Source organism: Malania oleifera, chromosome 5 (assembly GCF_029873635.1).
Source record: "Malania oleifera isolate guangnan ecotype guangnan chromosome 5, ASM2987363v1, whole genome shotgun sequence".
NCBI classification, from domain to species: Eukaryota; Viridiplantae; Streptophyta; class Magnoliopsida; order Santalales; family Ximeniaceae; genus Malania; species Malania oleifera.
Window position 1 is genome coordinate 23,433,797 of NC_080421.1, and position 20,826 is coordinate 23,454,622.

The 20,826-nt window shown below is 33.4% G+C and overlaps 1 protein-coding gene across 1 annotated transcript; it reads left to right on the forward strand.

The window, feature by feature from the left end:
- Window positions 1-5,761: 5,761 nt before the first annotated feature.
- LOC131155338 (small ribosomal subunit protein uS14z/uS14y/uS14x-like) lies at window positions 5,762-10,081 on the forward strand. The gene is made up of 3 exons (XM_058108393.1): window positions 5,762-6,082; window positions 8,926-9,025; window positions 9,821-10,081. The coding sequence occupies exons 1-3, from the start codon at window positions 6,021-6,023 to the stop codon at window positions 9,827-9,829; spliced, it is 171 nt and encodes a 56-aa protein (XP_057964376.1). The 5' UTR covers window positions 5,762-6,020; the 3' UTR covers window positions 9,830-10,081.
- Window positions 10,082-20,826: the final 10,745 nt, after the last annotated feature.

A 20,826-nucleotide genomic window follows, 5' to 3' on the forward strand; every position in this document is an offset into this window, starting at 1 on the left:
AGTGAAAATAAACTATTACTAGTGCGTGGCGACTAAGTTACATATATACTTTAAATAACATCTAAGTTGTAACAAAATAATAATTTTGTAAAGCATATCTTACATTTTTCGCAGTTTAAAACACAGCTGTATTATGTGAGTTTTTCTACTTTTCATACTGCTAATATCATACTATATTTATCAAATACCGTAAAATTGTATACATATACATAACTGTGTTTTATCCTTGAAACTCTGTATGTTATGATTTGACCCCTCATGACAAGATTGTGCGGCTCGTAGGCGAGACTTAACCTGGTCGGCCCTTTAGGAAAGTCACTATACTCTACACTACCTCAGCCCGACCAAACTGCATCCACTCCTAAGCTCAGGACTGGCTACTACCTCGTCAAACTGGCCCCCTCAACCAAGCGAACTGGGGAGCTACATACTCTCTGAGCATAGTTGATGGTAGCCACACACTATCTGAGATATGTGGTTGCACTCTATCTGTATTAGCAACGGTACCGTGCTCTGTAAACTGTATTTGTCTGTAATATTTCCATAGGGATCTGATACTATATAAATACATACATATATATATATATATATTAACTTCGTTGTTTTCATCATGTTTCCAAAATAACCATAACACTATAATTATGTACTATAAATACTGTAATATCTGAATAACTATAGCATCTTGATGTTATACTATATAATCTGTCTATATCATCTATCTGTATAAACTGTCTATATACTGTGGGTGTTATGGAATTTAGGAAAAACATGGCATACTATAAATACTATATAAACTGGTCTATATAAAAACTGTAAAGTACTGATTTTGAATAAACTTCTGTATATGTATACTAATTTGGAAACATCTATAATAAACTGTTCTGAAATATACTGTGATATACATCAATCTTTATCTGTAGATACTGTATAGTATGATATACTGTAAAAAGCTATATAAGTTATATATCAAATAAATATCTACTCAGGCCACACAAACGTTGAAAACTCTTATTCTGTAAAAGTTGGATAATAAACGGGTACATATAAAATCTCTACTAGTATTGTAAAACTCCTAGCATAGCATATTTCCCTTACCTTATCTCTGAAAAGCCCCTACAATACTCTAGCCCTATACCCGTAAGGTTCTCCACTCAATATCTTGAAAACGACATTCCCCAGAACAAAATATCAGTATTTTCCTACATACAACATTTCCTATAACTACAAGGAAAACATATTCTGAATAAAACACCTTACCTTGAATTTGGGATGAGCTTCAAACCACTTCCACAGACGATCCGCTCCGGCAGACATGCAGAGAACTTCGCCAAGAGCATCGTAGTAGCTTCAGATCGTCGATTCGGTGAGAGACGGGGCTGGGATTGAAGAGAGAAGGAGAGGGGTGCGTTTTAGAGAGAGAGAGAGAGAGAGAGAGGTGATTTGTGCTGAAATTCTGTCAAAAATCTGAGTTTTCACTATTTATAGAGCCAGATTCGTCGACGAGACACGTCACCTCATCGACGAGACACGTCACCTCGTTGACGAGTCCTAAACAAAGCTCATTGATGAACCATCTCTCCTCATCGACGAATTTCAGACATTCTAAAACCCCATCTCAGTATTTTCTCATCGACGAGGCCCTGTGTAAATCTTCTGAGTTATTACAGTGTGTGTATTGGTACTTGCCTTAGGTTTCTTATAGATTTCTTTTTTGGTTTATTGGTCTCCTTTTGGTCGTTAATCATCTCGTTCGAATTGATGTATATTTGTGATTTGGCTACGAGATCCCTCATCTTCATGATTTCAGTTACTCGAAGACTACTAGAGCTTCCTATACTACAAAACAATGTTGATCAAGGGGCTACTAGTGCTATCTTATAGTCCTAATTTCTCACATCCAATGTCGTGTTGGTAAAATGATGCATAAATTATTTTAATGTCTTTTCCTCATCCCAAGTAAAGCTTATCAAAATTATTCATACATTTGATAATTGCCCACTACTCTTGAAGTCGTTGATAAAGAGTCAACTTAGTTCCTTAAATGTGTTTAGTAACTTGATTCAAAGATTATGATATCACAACCTTTCTATTTTGTTTATATATGCCATTAACGTATAAAACATGATTATATTATAGTTTTTGTGACAATATTGAGACTTCGAACATATCTAATCAATTAACCAAATCGACGCTTTCATTATAAGTGTCACGCCCCGAACCCGGAAGTGGGACCCAAGGGTGAATTAGTTACCTAACCTGTCCCTATATTATACAAATAACAACGATACAGCATAATGAATGAGGGTCCGACCCCGTGGGGTTACCAAGCACCCTTATACGCATCCAAACACAATAGAATATACGCAGTGGAATAAGGTCATTCTATATACATACCGTACCATACCAGAGTCTATACAAGGACAGAATCAAGGTTCCATCAAATACTGTACAAACGGGTGCCCAACATATCTCAAAACGGCAACCCACAAAATACAAGTCCTAGCACTTACTCAAGCGCTACTCGCAGTACACCGACCACTGCGCTCCCAACACAAGGACGCTAGTTCTAATTACTCGAAGGACCTGTAAAAATGTATGTACAATAAGGGTGAGACACCTCTCAGTGAGGAAGAATACAGGTTATATCGGTGTGTACCATTTGAGTATTATCATGATGCAACATACACGCAGTTATGCAGTTTCAGTACTAATTTCACAATAGTGCATACACGCACATGCACACATGATCAGCAATCCTGGTATCGTCACACCAATCGGCCCAAAGCCGGCCCGCGACATATGGTGTTGGCCCGTAACCAACCCGCATAACATGGCGCCACCGGCACATGGTTAGTCCCCGACTCCCATGGCATTGTACCGACGCTAAACTGGTGGATCCACACCTTTCGGCCTGATTTACCAGAATAGGCTCACGCCCTCAAATATAGAGTCGGACACTCTGCCAATCTATGGCCAACAATTTCATAAGCCCTTGGATATAGAGCCGGACACTCTCAGTACTTGGAATAAATTCGGAACCACGTTCCTACTAGCATTTCAACCAATCACACACACATGCATGCCCATGTAACCAAACAAACCACCTATTTGGTAATCTAAAATCATGGTTTTCCAAACACATACAATTTAAAACAAGTCAACGCACGACCATCCCTGTAACACAGTATAAATCAACATATACGTTCGGTTTCCAACAAAACCAGGGATACAGCCCGTCGCCCCCCTTTTTCCAAAACTGTAATCATGAAAAATCCATAGTTTTCCCTGTTAAATCCCCCCAAATGAGTAGCCAAAACACACACAGAACCGTAAACCATAATTCTACCGAGTCTGATTTCAAAAATAATCGATATAAACACAATTTCCTTTATATTTCCCCTAAAAACCAATCCCGAACTCTTCAGCTCCTAAACAGCGAACCGAGTTCTCAAAACCTACAAAACACAGTACAAAAACATGCTTACAACTCTGTCCTCTACCAAACTACCGGATCAGAAAAGAAAATCGAGTCTTACCTCGATTTTAAACTGAAACCCGAAATCTCCGAAATGGGATTCCGATCCATAGGTTTTGTAGAGAATCCTTCCACAATCCTCATGGTAACTTCAAATTAGCGATTCCAAGGACGAATAGTGAAAAAATCTAAAGAGAGTGTCCTTCAAGTTCTAGAGAGAAAGGGAGAGAAAAGTTGCTAACTTAGCAACTAAGAAACCCAAAAATATCTTTTATAGCACCTTTGACCCGACTGCCCTCGTCGACGAATGGTGACCTCGTCGACGAGCCTGAGATCCCCAGTTTCCCGAAATCTCTCGGCTTCTCCTCGTTGACGAGCATAACAAAGACTTCGTCGACGAAATCTGGCTTCATCGATGAAGCCTGCTCAAATTTCAATTTTACCCTTCTCTTATTAAATTAAACCCACCTATCACGGTTCGGGTTCTTACAATAAGCCTCCACAAAAGGCTTCTTGAACATATTAGGTGAGGTTCTACTATGGATTTTGTGGTGAACATCAAAGTCCTTACCTTATTGATGACGTGTCTTGGTTTCTTCCATGCATTTTCCTCATTTAATTTATAACCTACTTGGAGTGATTAACCACTATACTAGCTCTAACCAAGTCTTCATATGTATTGTTGCATTGTGTTTATGGTTGATCCTCCCAATTTATTTTCCTATCTCGTGAGAGGAAGAAAGTTGTCCATGGTACTCAAATGACAAATTCCTATTATTACAATAGGTCTCTGAGCATTCTTTCAATCTCTTTTAAAATGTCATGAACTGGTCTATCATGATCAAGCTTAGGAGAGGGTTGGTTGGAGGGCATTGCCACCCCTTGTTTGTGAATCATTAATGTTCATGGATTCACCCCCTCCAAAAAAAAAACATTTGGATTTCTTTGTGATAGTGACATGATTTAGCATTGAAGTTGTGAAGCTTGCCAACCCTTTGATAAGCACCAACCTATTGGCATATAAATCTAACAATTTGTGTTGATGAATGATTGTCATATTAAACCATAGGGAAAAAACACACTTGGATACCCTAATGAACCTTTTGAAAGCAAGTTAGATAAGAATGTTAGATGCAAGGAAACTTACCTACCTTAAAGAGGAACCACCTAGTTATACAAAGAGATTCTTTAGGGTAACTAGGGGACTAGTTAGGTTTATTGAGTATGTTGCAAAGAGATTATCCACTTCACAGTAATCGGTGATATCATAAAAGATGTTGTTGGGGTTTCTAATAGCCCTTGAAATATAGGCCTTCTTGTAGCTTTGAGTTGAGGGAGGCTTATTAAGGGTTGGACTTGGTTTAGTGGTTTGAACAGAGGAATGGCCCCTGGACCCTTGCCATTTTTGGGCCAAGCTCTTGAGTGAAGGTTGGGTTGGTAGACTAGGGCATTTACCTTCATTTGGTTAAGTTTTTAAATAAGTTGGGTCATTGGATATGGTAAAAATAGTACTTGCATTTCAACAAACAAATTGAACCAACATCCTAATTTTTCAACCTCATTTTCTCTACTATATATGTGTTGATTCACATTTTCAATACTTCCATGTTAAGTTCTCAACATATAAAAAATTCTCATTTAAATAGTCTCACATTACTTAATTCACATCAACATCATATTATTAGACATAAACTATTTAAGCATTTAAAGCACTGAAGCCATCCATTAGTACTGCATAGTTGAGTAATAGGAGTACAACTGTTTGTTTTTTGAAAAAATGATGTGCAGAATAATATACAAGTTATTTACAGTCTAGACTAGTAACTTTAATAAGAGAACTTGTACTTTACAAAAGGAGAAAAGATAAAAAAAATAATATATGGATGAGGAAATAGGCCGAGAAGAAAATGACATAAGAATACATTTAATGAGGAAATATTGAAAGCGAACACAATAAATTCATTTTATTTTATTAATTTATATGTAAGTGAAGATTAAAGTTGGTATAAAATTGCGATAATAATGTGACATTACAATGTTCAAGGAGAGAAGAAGATAAGGAGATGTGTCCTAGGAGTCAGGTTGACAAAACGTCTAAATGATGAATAGAAGTCGTGTCCGTATTCAGATTTTACCCTGTTCGCATACTTCTAAATGATTGAAACGAGAAAAAAGGAAAAAAGCATTGGCTCTTTTGACTATTGCCAGAATTTATAATGGACTTAAAAAGGAAAAAAAAATGAAAATAATCCTACTTTTAAATAAGTTGAATCAAATCCTAAGAGAGGGGCGTGGGGTGGAGAAAACCATTAAAACGACAGCGTCTTAGCAGCAGGCATAAAGGACGCCACCATTTAGGGTGCGAATGCGTTTGCACCCTTACTCTAGGGTTTTAAGCTTGGTATAAATACTAACCTTGCATCTGCCAAATCCCCTTGAGTTTAGAATCCTCAGCGAGTCTACGGCTGCTGAAATCGCCGGCGACTAGGTTCATCAATCAATCGTCGGAATCTGCAGTTACTTGTCTCGTTGAGAAGAAAATCAGATGGGGCACTCGAACGTGTGGAGCTCGCATCCGAAGAACTATGGTCCTGGATCTCGTGCCTGGTATTAAAGTTGACGCTCTTCTCGTACTTACGCGATAATTAGTTTTTTCCTGTCCTCGATGATTTTGATTCTACTGTTTAAAACTACCTCGCCGGTGTTTTTTGATTCTTCGGATTGCCTGTTTTTCTGTTTTATGTGTTGCGAATGATGATATTAGCATGCAATATAAAACCGAGATGCTGGTAGATTCTGTAGTTTGAAGTATGATCATGGGTATTGTCTGATAAGTATTCAATACGAACTTTTCTTTGAAAAGCACGTAAAGTAATTGAATACTCCAGATGGTGGGATAGGTACTCAAAAGTCCCAATCTTATTGACATGACGAAGCAGTTGTTTTGTAGTGTGTTAAAAGCTGGTAATTTTTTAATTTTTTATGCAGTGGATCAACAAGTTTTAGTTTAGTTCTGCTTCTATTAGTTTAGCACTACTTTTTAGCCTATCGCACTCCACTTCGTTGAGTACAGGATATTTATGATATGAATATGGTGTGAGAAGTTAAAAATGGACTGTCAATAGTACTACCCACCCTTCATTTGGTGCATTGATGAATTTCATAGAAAAATGGAATTCAAGAAACTAAATTCTAAATCTGGAGTGCCAATGGTACTATCCCCCTTTTTAATTGTCCATATGTGAAATTGCTTACTAGAAAGTTCAGTACTCAATGAGTACAGATCTACCTTTCTTTCTTGCCCCCCTTTCCTAAATTACTGGCATTTCAAGCATCATCTTCCTCATCCTGTACAGAAGTAAAAAATTATTAAGACACTTGATGGATTCTTCCGTCCTTACCTCAAAGGATGTTGTGCGGCATCTCTCCAATGGACAAGGAGTAATCTGTTATCTGCAGTATAGTAAGCCTGCTTTTCTCTCCCAGAGTTCAGCAGGACCTTATTAATAACATGGGTTATTGTCAGCAAAGCCCCTGGCTTTTGAGTGATGAGTGCCTTTTGCCTTCCACTTGGACCATAACTGGCCCTACTACTTGTCACCAACAGCTTTAGGTGCAATTGAGAATGAAGATTGAAAAGGTTGGATGAGTTTCAACCATTTTTTTTCATACTTTATCCTGAAGTTTTTAAACAACCAAATATTTAGGCTAAATGGTCATGATGATCATTTAATCAAATTTTTTCTTGCAAACTAACATTTTTATTAATTATTAGAAGGATTGGAGCGTAATCATTCCATGGGTCACACAGATAGGACTTCGTATTCGTTGCCTTATATTTCTTTATTAGATTTTAGTAAAAATAGCAAAACCTAAACAACTTAGCTGCTCAAAAGCTAATCTCTTTGAATTTTGGGTGTACATAGCTTTCACATTTGCATCTATCTAATTGCCTCCCTTAATTTTGTTTATCTTTGGTATCTAATCTTTAGGCTTTTAGGGGTCAAAACTATCAGTGCTGATTTTTGACTAACTTCAAGTGGGATAAAAAAATGTTGTTTCAGATGTCTCCTTGACTTTGAAGAAGGGAACATAGTAAAATTCATTTTTTAGCTTCTTGAGAAATGTGGCTGCCCTGTTTACTGTTGCCTCAATTAAAACATCAATGGACTGAGTGATGCTATTACAAAAAATAAATTGTGTTTGGCTCTGTGTTTGTGTGATGTCAAGTACCTAAATCAATGATGGTGCTCTGCTATCAATGAGGCTACATAACACCTAAACTTTTATATATTCTAGTGATTGAAATAAGAAGTGTAAATTGCATAATAAACCTTTGAAGTTTTTGCAACTGTGCTTCACTCAAAGTTTTGATTTTGACAATGAAAAGTTTCACATTCATGTTTTACGACATCCCTTTGCAGGGATGTAGTTGCCTAGTCCCTTATGCGACTCCCTCAAGTCCCTGCATAGAGGTCTCATAAAGCCTGAATGTTAAACTTGGAGGAGCTAATTGTCAAAATTAAAATATCAAGTATTCAATTATGAAATTTTTGGGGACTTGCTATGGAATTTACGTAAATAGTAATATATTTTTGAAAATAAAATTAAATCTTCACTCAAAAAAAATGATTCTCTTTATCTGTTGATTTCATATTGGTTTATTAATGTGTATTCCATAAAAAAAATTTTAATGGACTTGTATTATAATATTGATTTATGCATTAATGTGCACTTTTGATTGTGTTAATTTATATTCCTATTAGTAATAATTTTGAGGGAATATGAAAATGCCTTGGCAATAATGCCTACGGGCTGTTGGCTGTGCTTACCCTTATATAGAATCTTGGGAAACTGTTGACCAAGGTGATTTGGTGTTATTTTTAAAGTTGTCCAATACTTTTTCTTTTAATTTTATCCCTCTTCAAGTGCTACTTCACCACTGCTTTATGTTGGTTGTTCAATTGCAATGCCATGACCTTAGAGCTTCTTTTTGGTGATATTTCTGGGGTAAGGTCCTTGGGAATATCAGTTTAATTATTTGTCAAATGTATACCTTACGGATTTTGTGGAAAAAGATAGCTGAGATGGTAAATGTGGCTGCATCATTGTGCTGTTGAATGAGCTGACTGAGAACTTTGACCCTATTTGAATATAGAGAAACATTAATGGGTATTCAGGTGTTCCATAAGATTATGTCAGACCATCTGATTTTTGAGTAGGATAGATTAACAAGCACATGTCTCAAGTAGGAGTATTTGGAAATTAAATAGTGTTATTTCTGATGCAAAAAGAAGAGCAAAGAAAACGCAATTTTATGTTTTTCATGATGTAAAACAAGAAGAGAAAATGCAAAAAGTATTATTCTTTTTTATCCTTTAAAAGGCAGCATTAATGGATATTGTCAATACAACTGTTGTGTTGATTTTGTATGTTTGTTATTTTGACAGCCGCGTATGTGGGAACCCTCATGGGTTGATCAGAAAGTATGGACTTATGTGTTGCAGACAGTGCTTCCGTAGCAATGCCAAGGAAATTGGGTTCATTAAGGTCCGACTTTGAATCTTTCTCTGAAAACATCTTATATTTTCCCTGTTTCCTTGGTCTATTGCTCATTTCCCTGGCCTGAATTTTGTCTGTGAGATAGTTTCACTTAAATCACTTAAACTAAGGTTATATTTGGTTCATGGAGTGTCTATTCTTAGGAATAGCATAGTGATAATAGAAAATTTTACTTTGTATAAAAAATATGTTATTATCATAAAAGAAAAGACAATTAATAACTTTTTGTCCCCATTTGGAAATTAAAAAGAAAGGAAAGGAAAACACAAAGGAATCTATTATTTTATAATTAGTTGTCAAGGAAAGTGAGAAAATAAAAAAATGATACCAAATCAATGAGCTAAAAATGAATTTTACTATATTCTAACAATTTTAATTTTAACAATATTTGATATAGGAAGAATATACAATGAAAAATGAATTTATTTTTTATTTTTCTTTCTTTTTATTTTTTCAAATAAAATCCTCAACTCAAGCTGACTTTTTATGATTAGGCAGCAAACAATAGACAATGACTAATTATTTTTAAATTTTATCATGTCGATTCATTGCATATCCTCATGTTGGATGAAATAATAATGAATAGATGAAGAACTATTATCTCCATTTTCAAGTATCTCATTTTAGTCCATCTTATTCATAGTAATATGACTATCCTATCCTGCCAACAAAATGTGAACTAAATGCTTTCCTTAGCAGTTTATTGATTTTAAGGTTGGAGGTTTTAAGTCTTTGCTGACTAAATGTTAAGAATGTTCACGGTTGAAACTTCTGTCTTTGCAGTACCGCTAAAAGATCTATTATATGTTCCGCAAGACAAATTTCCCACAGTATGAGGCATTGATGATGTTAGTTCTTCTGCAGTAAGTTTATGATGTTGCTCTTGGCTTCCCCTTCCCTTCGTGATGGGGGCTGTGGACCTTTTCCTTCTGTACCTTTTTTTTTTTTACCTCATTTTGGTTAGTGTTCATCACTGATTGTTGAAACTGAGCATTTTGTGGCATCATCTATCTTAAATGCAATCATTTATCTGAATTGTTGTCATTTCTGGTTGTTACTGTTCCTCTTCATAAGGCATCCTAGGCTAGGGCATTCAGTTACCCGAATCGAACCTGTAGAAACTGAACCAAACCCAAGGTTTTGATTTGGTGTTTCTGTGAACTAAAACCGATTTGAACCTTTTTTCAAACCATTATAATTTTTTAAAGAAAAATGAAATATTTTACTTGGGTTTTGATTTTATTTGTGCATTTACTCATTTTTAATATTTGTTTTTATTTTATAAATCTTGTTAAAAACTTGACGGATGTTTTCTTTATTATTAATTTTGTTTTTATATATTTTTTAGAGATCCAAAAACTGTTAATATTTGTATTATTTAAAAATGAGAAATAAGAAATGACTTTATGTTTTACAATTAAACAGATCCTCTATATCCTATCTCTTGTGGTTGGGGTTTTGATAAATTGAAAGTTAGCATTTACCTAATTGGTCAATAAACTAAGAATGAAAAGTAAACATTTAAGCTCCTCATTTGGAAGGTTTTAAAATTAAATATTTATAATGAAAAGTATTTAAATTAATTATTTATTGCAATAAGTAGTGTTTGATTTATATTTAAATAAATATTTTATTTTTCTCCCAAACTTTTGTTTTTTAGAAAAACATATATTTTTTTAGAAATGCCTTTGGGAAAATATTGTTATAATAAGTAATTTAAAACTACTTTCAAATAATTTGTTTTTAGAAAAGTATACAATTAGTAATTCCATCCTTGAAGTCTCAAAAATTTTATTGATTTTCTGACATTTCAAAATAACAACAAACAAGTCTTAGTCTCATTAAGTGGGGTCGTCTATATGAATCCTAAAAAGCTTGTCTCTTTAATGGCTATTCTACTAGTTAAAATTTAGGGTTTTCATGTTGGGATCGTTAGATTCAAATGTTAAGAAGCATGGCCAACATGGGCATCTTGGACTAATGAACACATCACCGTGCGCTCTCACTGTGCGCTTGTTCAATTTCGTCCATCTCGTTCAGTTTAATTTACAAAAAAAAAAAAAAAATTAAATATGATAAAAGACACCAATTTTTCTCTAGGTTCAACAAAAAGAGAGAAGCGACTCATGAAATTAAAAAATCTTATAAAACCTACCTTAACATTTGATTTTGGCGCATTCATACCCAAAACAACATTAATTTACTTTCAACTAACGGTTTAAAATTTTAAAATTTGACAATTTTGTCATCAATAGACATGAAATGGCATATGGGTATTATTCAAATATTTAAAAAAATAATGATAAAATTTGTGATCGCCCTCTCAAACCGCAAACTCAATCATTAGAAATATATGTTTTTCAAATATTCAAAAATTAAGAATCATCCCTCTCCTTGAAAGCACAAACTCCAACATTGGAAAAGATTTTCTAACCATTTTTTATGATATTCCAAGAGAGTCAAAAGCAAAAAGGAAAAGTAGTCAATTTTTGAAATTTTATTTGGTTATTTGAGAGAAATTGAGGGAGTATATATATTTTTTAATATCATATCATATTAAATCTAAGAGAAAAATCTCCCTAGTTTTCTTTGCCTTCTTGGCATTTACATGAATTTTTTAACTCCAAAAGTGAATGCTAGGCTGGAAGAGATTGGTGGTTTGGCTGGGTGGAAGCAGGACTGTCATCTCATAACACATTGCCTAACATACTTTTAACCACTGACTTTTCTCCACATGTGATAAAATTGTTGCTTAAATATGAAGAGAGAGAGAGAGAGAGAGAGAGAGAGAGAGAGGTGTTATGACAAGACAAAGCCATAAACAAACCAAATTTAATGAATAAGTGGAATGGTATATGACACCAACCTCCTTGGGCTGTATACATTCTTCATACAACATAAAATTCCTTTTCTTTCCATAAATCATTTTATATTTTTCTCTCATTAATTAATGATTGGGCAAAGGATACAGACTTCTCCTGAGATTTGTCAAAAAGATATAATTCTCCCCTTAAATTTCAAAAATGACACAGAAATTTCAAAAATATTAGAGACCTCCCATGAAACTTACTAAAAAAATCGATTCTCTCAAAAGACTTGTTGGTTTATAACTTCACACGTTGCAAATTATGGAAAGTAATTGATACACGACTTCACTGAATGCGAGTTGAAAACTTAGTTGTTGTTGTTGCGATCAACATCCAAAGTTCTAGAGCCTCACTAAGTAAGATTTTAAATAACTTCATGTTAATTCTAAATATTTTAAAAATAGAAAAAGGGCTCCCCTGCTTAACATTAAAATCGTAAAGTTTAATCCTTCAAGTTCCATGCTTTGGCAAGTTAAAATTCTTATTCTAAAATTTCATCCAAACTAAAATTCGTTTTAAAGTTGCGTTTATGCATATCAATTTCAATTTACAAATATAAAATTTTTAGTATAATTTTACATTACATTGTATTTAAATTCAAATCCAAAATTGAATTAGAATCTCCCAAACATGAAGTGCAATTGTTGAAACTCAAAAGGATTTTGGAATAATTATCACTTTCAAATCTCGACAAAGGCTCTTTGCATTTTGATCTTCCGTTTAATTATTATCCGATAAAAAAAGACCCAAAACACCAATAATAATAATAATAATAATAATAATAATAATAAACATAATGGGTCCCCAACTCCACACACACACTTTTAAAAAGAAAAAAAATCACTCTCATAAGATTGTAATCACTTTGAAAGTGGGCTAACACTAACAAGACTCTTTTAACAAACAAAGTGGGGGTGTTACTTTTTATAGGCAGCCATCATACCCTGTGTGGATTGTAAATCAAGTCTCATATCCCCTTCTATTCACTAATCTATAGCTATAGCTTAACCAAGCATTCATCATTGCATATACATATACATTCATATCTTATATTATATTACTATTAACCTTTCATTCCTTTGAGGTCCAAAGTTTAATAAATTAGAGCCCATCATTAGTTGTAAGAAGCAAATTAAACTAATGTATATGTGGTGATTGATTTATAATTTTTTTTTTCTTTTATTTGATATTTTATTAATTTTATAATTTTATATATTTGATTGTAACTTTTCATCACATCATTCTACATTTATTCCATCGTGGCGTGTCAAATAATATCGAGTTAGGATAAAATATTTTGAGAATTGCAGAACAGAGCATCCTTACTTCTAAACTTTATTAAAACATAACAAATCTTATGCCTTTGTCGCAAGGCGTAAGCATATGTTTTTCACGAATTAGTATTTGTAACTTTACATGATACTTGCTGACTTTAATTTATCGTTGTGTTTGAACACACTAGTTTCATACTATAAATTATTTGTTGATTTCAAAATTTTACTTCACACAATTTTACATTAATAATCCCAAATTCAATTATGTTTGTTAAGATTTTTACACGTGTCACAAAAATTTGAAGGGTTGGAGTTAAATGGAAATGCAATAATGATATATTGGACCTTGTTGCATGCCTCTATAGGGTGTGTTTGCTTTATGGTCTAAAGGTAAACTTGGTTAAAAAGTTTTTAACATTTGGGGTAATAAAAAGGTAAATTTAAGGTTGGGGGTTCTTAATTTGTGCACGTGGATTTGAATTGGCTGATTCAAGCCCATGCCAGCTTAGGCTAAGCCAGATCAAAGGCACAAGAAAATAACAAAACAAAAAATTTAAGATTGATTAATCTCAAAATGATTAAACTTGAATCTGACACAATTTGATTAAATTCTATTTGATTACAAATTGGTACTAAATACTTGTTTAAAAATGCCCGATGTATATAATATTAAATACATGCGTGAAATGTTAGGGATCTAGTAACAACAATCACACCATAAATAAGAAATAAATAAGGAAAATGAACACTAAGATTTATCGTGGTTCGGCTTAAACTGGCTTACGTCCATGGAGCACTCCAACCTTCACTAAAAATGAAAGAAAATACAAGAGGAGGAGGAGGCAACTGCACTCCACTCAACTCAGCTCACTCTTTCTCACATCTCTCTCTCTCTCTCACCTTCAACTCAATTACACTCACATATTTTTCACGCACACACATCTCCATTTATATGGATGATGGGGATGGATTGAAATGGAAGATGATAATAAGGTTCAATGAGGTGAGCTGGGATTAGCACCGACACTATAGCACATCAAAGGCGGCTCCGTTTCCATTACAACTCAACATAGAATACATATTATATGACTTATGTATTACAATAAAATAATAAGAGTTTTAAAGTTCAATTAAGTTCGCAAGTAGTATTAGAGAACTCGATATTAATTGGTTAAGATATTCAAGTAACTTGAACTCAAGTTGAATAACATTAGTAGTGTGCAATAATATTAAAATTAGAGAGCATTTATATCTAACCAATTAAAACGGTGGGAACAATTTAGTTTCTAAAAATATGATGCCTATAGAAATGGAAGATACCCATAGTTGAGCATTATAAAGAAATTTCTATCTTTTGTGAGAATATTTCTTTTTTTCATGAAGTGTGATATTATAGAAAATTTATTTTATAACCCTCAAAATAAATAAGAGAATAGGAGAATCTGAAAAATATTAGGTAGAGGAGGGCCAATTAGCACATCATCCTTCTATTCTCAACGAAATATCCAAACAAATAAATTGTAAAGGTTTGAGCAAGAGATGAAGGAGGTGTTAGCAAAACCCTTGCCCTTGTCCATGATTTATCGTGTGAAGTATTGTAGCTGGAGCCAGGAGACAGCCAGGAGCTAGAGCTAAGTTGGAAACGCGGTCCACTTATCTCTCAATTTATCTTGATTTTATCTTGATGGATGAAACCTCCATTTGAAATTTAATGTATTTAATTGTGATTTAAATAACAACCTTATAAATAGAGAGCTGAGGAATGTAATAGACACAAGAAAAGGTCAGAGAGCAGAGAGAAGAAAGAGAGGAGGAAGAGAGTGAGAGGAAGTGGGTATATGTCAAATCCAAGGAAGACACACTAGGAAACAGTGAAGTGGATTTTGAGATATCTATGTGGCACTATTAATAAGTGTTTATGTTTCGGCAAAAGTGATATGCAAATCTAAAGATTTGTAGATGCTGATTTTGTATGTGAGATTGATCATCGCAGAAGCACCACCGGGTACATATTCACTATTAGCTTAACAGTTGTTAGTTGGATGTCACAGATACAGAAGATTGTTGTTTTATCCATTACAAAAACTAAATATGTAGCAGTGATAGCAGCCAGTAAAGAGATGATTTGGCTTCAGGATTTGTTAACGAAGCTTGGATTAAAGTAGGAGATGAATGTTTTATACATTAACAGTCAGAGTGTGATACATCTGGCAAAGAACTCCGCATTTCATTCCAGAATTAAGCATATTGGATCGCGTTACCACTTCCTCAGATCTCTGATAGAGGACGATGTGTTGATACTTGAAAAAATTTAAGGTAGTAGAAATCCGGTAGATATGTTAACTAAGGTGGTGACTACAAAAAAGCTGAAGTTGTGTGCAACTTCAGTTGGTCTTCATACCTGAAGACATATTTTGAGCACATCATTTATTCATGATACTGGTTGAGGAGGCGTCTCCGTCTCCAAGTGGGAGATTGTTGTAACTGGAGCCATGAGATAGCCAGAAGCTAGAGTTGAGTTGGAAACACAGTCCATTTATCTCTCCATTTATCTTGATTTTATCTTGATGGATGAAACTTCCATTTGTAATTTAATGTATTTAATTGTGATTTAAATATCAGCCCTATAAATAGAGAGTTGAGGAATGTAATAGACACAAAAGAAGCTCAGAGAGCAGAGAGAAGAAATAGAGGAGGAAGAGAGTGAGAGGAAAAGAGAGTTGTAATTTTTCGGCGAATAGTAAATTTTGTGGTGTGCTTCGTGGACGTAGGTCAATCTTGACCGAACCACGTTAAAATTCTGGTGTCATATCTTTCTGGTTGCTCACAGGGTCCTAACATGAAGGCTTACGACATGTATCATATGTACGTTAGGAAATTCAATATAAAATAAAATAAAATAAAATTAATATAAAGCTTAAACATAAATAAAAATACAAATATAAACATGATTCACAAATAGGCTGAGACACAGATATCTCACTCTCTTTAAGGAGATTCAAGGTAACGGCCTAACTTGGGTCTGTCAGGGAACACTGCGTCTCTCCTCCTCTACCTAGCCCAGACAACAAGGGGGGCGGGCCTTATCAGATTAATGACTGGTCCCATAAACCAATACTTGTCATTTTTAGTGTGTTTTGTCCTCACTCACACACTTTTTGAGAAAACTTCCTAGGTGGTCAGCCATCCCAAGATTGCTCTAATCCAAGCACGCTTAACTATGGAGTTCCTATGGGAAAACTCCCAAAAAGAAAGGTGCACCTTATTGATATGGGTAGTAACATTTAATATTTTAAGTTTTTCATCCATGGGGTATCACATTCTCCCCCACTTATAGAACGCAACGTCCTCGTTGCGAACCCACAATTCCAAATTCAGGCGATGTGAATCTCATCACACTTTCGGCTGGGTGTTAGCTTTGATACCATTTGTAACGCCCCAAACTGGGTCTGTCAGGGAGCATTGCATCTCTCCTCCACCACCTGGACCAGACAATAGGGGGCGGACCTTATCAAACTAATGACTAGCCCCACAAACCAACACGTATCCTTTTCAGTGTGTTTTGTCCTCACTCACACACTTCCTGAGAAAACTTACCAAGTAGTCACTCATCCCAAGATTGCTCCAAGTTAAGTACGTTTAATTATGAAATTCTTATGAGAAAGCTCCCGAAAAGAAAGGTGCACCTTGTTGGTATGAGTAGAAACATTTAATCTTTTAAATCTTTCATCCATGGGGTATCACATTCAAGCCCTCTATAATTTTTGCCTTAGCCTACGAACAGTTGCAACAGAACTCCTCAAGATTTGTCTCCCCTGAGATACAATAGCTCGATTTGAATCGTATGACTTTCTTCAATTCTGCACAAATGGATTAGTCCAAAGTTCCACAAAAAACACATTTTTTTGCTTGTCAAACTCTCTAAACTTGAAAGAAGAATGACATGATGAGAATGATGTGAAGAGATTAGTGTATAGTGTCAATGCCTTAAGGGTCTATTTATAGGCACAAAATGACCTTTCATTCTCCATACATTTAATAAATAAGATGTGTATGTATTAAATAAGTAGACACCTAATTTTAAGATACACTTACATAATTAATTGTATGAATTTATGAAATACATGAATGAATGACCTAATTAAATGTAGATACATAACTCATTCCAAGATACATGTTTTTTTCCAAGATAATAAATAAAATAGTAATATTTAAATACACCAACAATATGTTTTACCATACTGTAACATAATCTTTAGTATGCTAGAATGAAATGGGATGTGAATGAAGATGAACGAAAATTTATATGAGAAATTTGTAAAAAATTTAAAAACTTAATTGCATTTCATTATATTCTTATCTATCAAACAAATCATAGAGATTAACCAAATCATGGTATCACAATTTGAATTCGAGGCATCCATTGGTCGATGTTTAGATAGATCTTATATTCGAAGTCGTGTTAGATTTAGATACATAAGATGCAGTATAAAATTGTATTGAAAATCGTCAAAATTCATTAAAATCCAAACCCAAGGTTCGAGCTCTAAAACACTATCTTAGTATATTTGAAAAACTAAGTCGAGTCTTGGTCAACCATTTTTTTTCTCCAATCGATGGTTGAAGAAGGCTTCAACAAACCTAATGAGCTGACCGACACACAAGAAATAAATCTTTGAAGATTTCAAGTGTCCATTCATTAACATGACCATGAAAGTAATAAAATTTGAACACATGTTTTGAATAATTTGGATGAACTTTCAACAGAAATTGGGTTTCAATGACTGAAAAAAAGAAGAAAAGAAAAACGAAACCTATCTTTCCGAGAATAAATTTGCCTTTACTAGTAAAAACTTTGACTTTGCATAGCTCAAATACAAGAATTCAACGTGCACGTGTAATAATTTTGTTTGTATTTGAATTTGCACAAGGGTTTTGAACAATTTCTGCGGTATCAATGCATATAAGCGTGCTTGTCGACATGCATCACTACAAATTTTCTACGACGAACAATTTTTTTAATTTTTATTTCAGAAATTGGAGAATTTCTTATTTTGGGAGAGTAAATAGGGAAAATTCCATTTGGAGATACATACAGTACAGGTATGATATTGACCCAACACCTGTTCGTTAACACCTCCAATGCCAGCCCATTATTGTTCTTAAGCTCACAAGCAAAATCTTTTAGTTCTCAATTCATTAATCATAGTAAACCAATTAAGAAACAGCTAAGAAATGCGTTGAAAGCAAGTGATCTTTTATAATATAAGAAACGGAAAAGATGGAAGTCGACAGTGCATCTTTTATTTGATACAAACACATGAAATTAAATTAAAAGGTGGTCCATAGCTTAGCTTGCAAAAATCACAAGAAGCTGAAAATGTTGCCCTCTCCAAAATCTCCTTCATCTTCTTCCATTGACTCCATTTCACTCGCACCCACTGTTCTGCCTTCCACCTCTTTCTTTCAAATGCACATTCTTTCTTCCTTCAGGTATCTCTCTCTCTCTCTCTCTCTCCCATTAGAATGCTTTTGGTTGCTCTGTAATTATTGGTGGCCAGTTTTGCAGAGCAGCAGTCTATCTCGTATATATGTATGTATATATATATATGGGTTAATCGGTTTAGTCCTATCTGGGTATTAATTCAATTCTTGTAAATGTTTGTAAGAATTTCTTTCTGAACAAAAGAACTATAAATTTATTTATTGGGCGGCTCTGTTTTTCTATTCCATAGGTTCAATTAGTCTCTCTGTTCTTGAATATGCATTTATGCATCTTAGTGAGCATATAGAAATAAACTCACTGATTACAGATTACCAGCAGTTGTATTTATTTTTATTTCCTATATAGCTGGAAAAATGCCTATTTGAATTTTTACTCTATTTTTAAGAAAATATTCTCATCAAGTGCAAAATTTCTAAATACCATTTTTCAAAAAACTATCAATGTAGGGAAAATGAATTATAATAATTTATCAAATTTATTCTTTTGGATCTTAAATATGTTCATACATGTATATATATATATATATATGTGTGTGTGTGTGTGCGCGCGCGCGCGCGTCAAATTTATTATTACTATTTTTAATCACTTGCTACAATACTAAAAAACATTGTTCATAGAAAAAGCTTCTTAAACTAAGTGAATGAGATTTATGGATGAATAGGTAGAGAAATAATATAGGGGTGTTATTATTATTCACTCTCTCGGCTAATTATTCCCCGGGCCGGGGGGTAACTCTTTTAAATTAAGAAAATATTGAATCACTTTTATTACTCGATTTAAATGAAAAATAATTGAAAGTCCGACTCTTCAATTATACAATTGTCTAAACTTAGCAGTTCAATAATGAAAACATCATTTCATCAAAATACAAACGCATTATTACTATAAAAGTAGTATTAATAGCTTTAAAAAAAATATTTGCATGTTAAAAGTTAAACGAGTAGTAAGAGAACCGTGTGGAATAAAGAAGATAGTCATGACTTTTCTATATTAGAAAAGTTCATTCAGTGCACTTTTACAAAAAGTAAATCACAACAATGTAGCAATAAATGAAACAAATAATGTCAATAAATACTATTTTTCTTGTTGCAAAATTTTGTCCAGTCCACATACTTAAAAAAATTAATAATCTTTAGGTACACAATCTAATATTACTACTAATTTAATTATTAAAAATTTGATATTTAGCTAAACAAATTATATCTTTTGGATTCTCTTATTTTTTGGATGCATAATTTTTTGTACGTAAGACACTGATCGCTCCAGAGATTTTGAGAAAATAAATAATGATTTTCTTTGAGGTTTTAGAGATTTTATTAAATTTTTTACAAATCTTTGTTTACATTTGATTTTTGAGAATCCTATACTCCTCGATCAACTTGGGTTTTATTAAATATAAGAAGAAGTTTGTGTCTACGCAAACTAGGAGGGAGGTATTTGATTTTGAAATTTTAAGGGTGAAATGTGAGTTAAACTTATTTGCAATTTAGTCAAACTTGACTTAATTCGATTCTACTTGAATTTGAGTTACTTGAGTAGTTTAACGAGTCAAGTTCAAACTTTGTAGAACTCCACTTGCGGCCTTTATCGAGTCTTTTATTTTTATTTTTATTTTATATCGCATAAGTTATACATTATATATATACATAATATTACAGATATTATATAAAATTTAGACATGTGTTTTATATTAATTTATAACTAAGTTAAACTTAATCGAATTGAACTCGTGTTTCAAGAATTTGTGTCAAGTTTGATTTTACAAATTTGAGATTGATAAAGTTTGAGTTGAGTTTCGATGTAATTTAATATTTTTGAATTAAGCTGAATTCGAATATTTCATTATGTTGATTGAACTTGTATTGAATGCAACCCTTTTCAATGAAAATTCTTAAAAATTTTTAAAGTCATATGAAATTTATATTTGTACGGCAAACTTTTGGGATATAAATATGTTTTATTTGAACTTTTATAAGAAAATAAATTTAATGATTAATTTTGAAATACATGTGTAATTGAAAAATAAACATTAAAAACTGCTTGAGTTGTTTTGCTGAATTTAATTTATAAAAAAATCATCTTAAAAAATGTAATTACCTTCGCATAATAAATACTAGTGAAAAATAAAAATTTAAAATTAAA

Bases quoted from the DNA above. Each gene is read 5' to 3' on its own strand.
- LOC131155338 (XM_058108393.1), top strand. From the start codon at position 6,021: ATGGGGCACTCGAACGTGTGGAGCTCGCATCCGAAGAACTATGGTCCT. The intron at 6,083-8,925 runs GTATTAAAGTTG...TTATTTTGACAG, and splicing joins GGTCCTGGATCTCGTGCCTG to CCGCGTATGTGGGAACCCTC.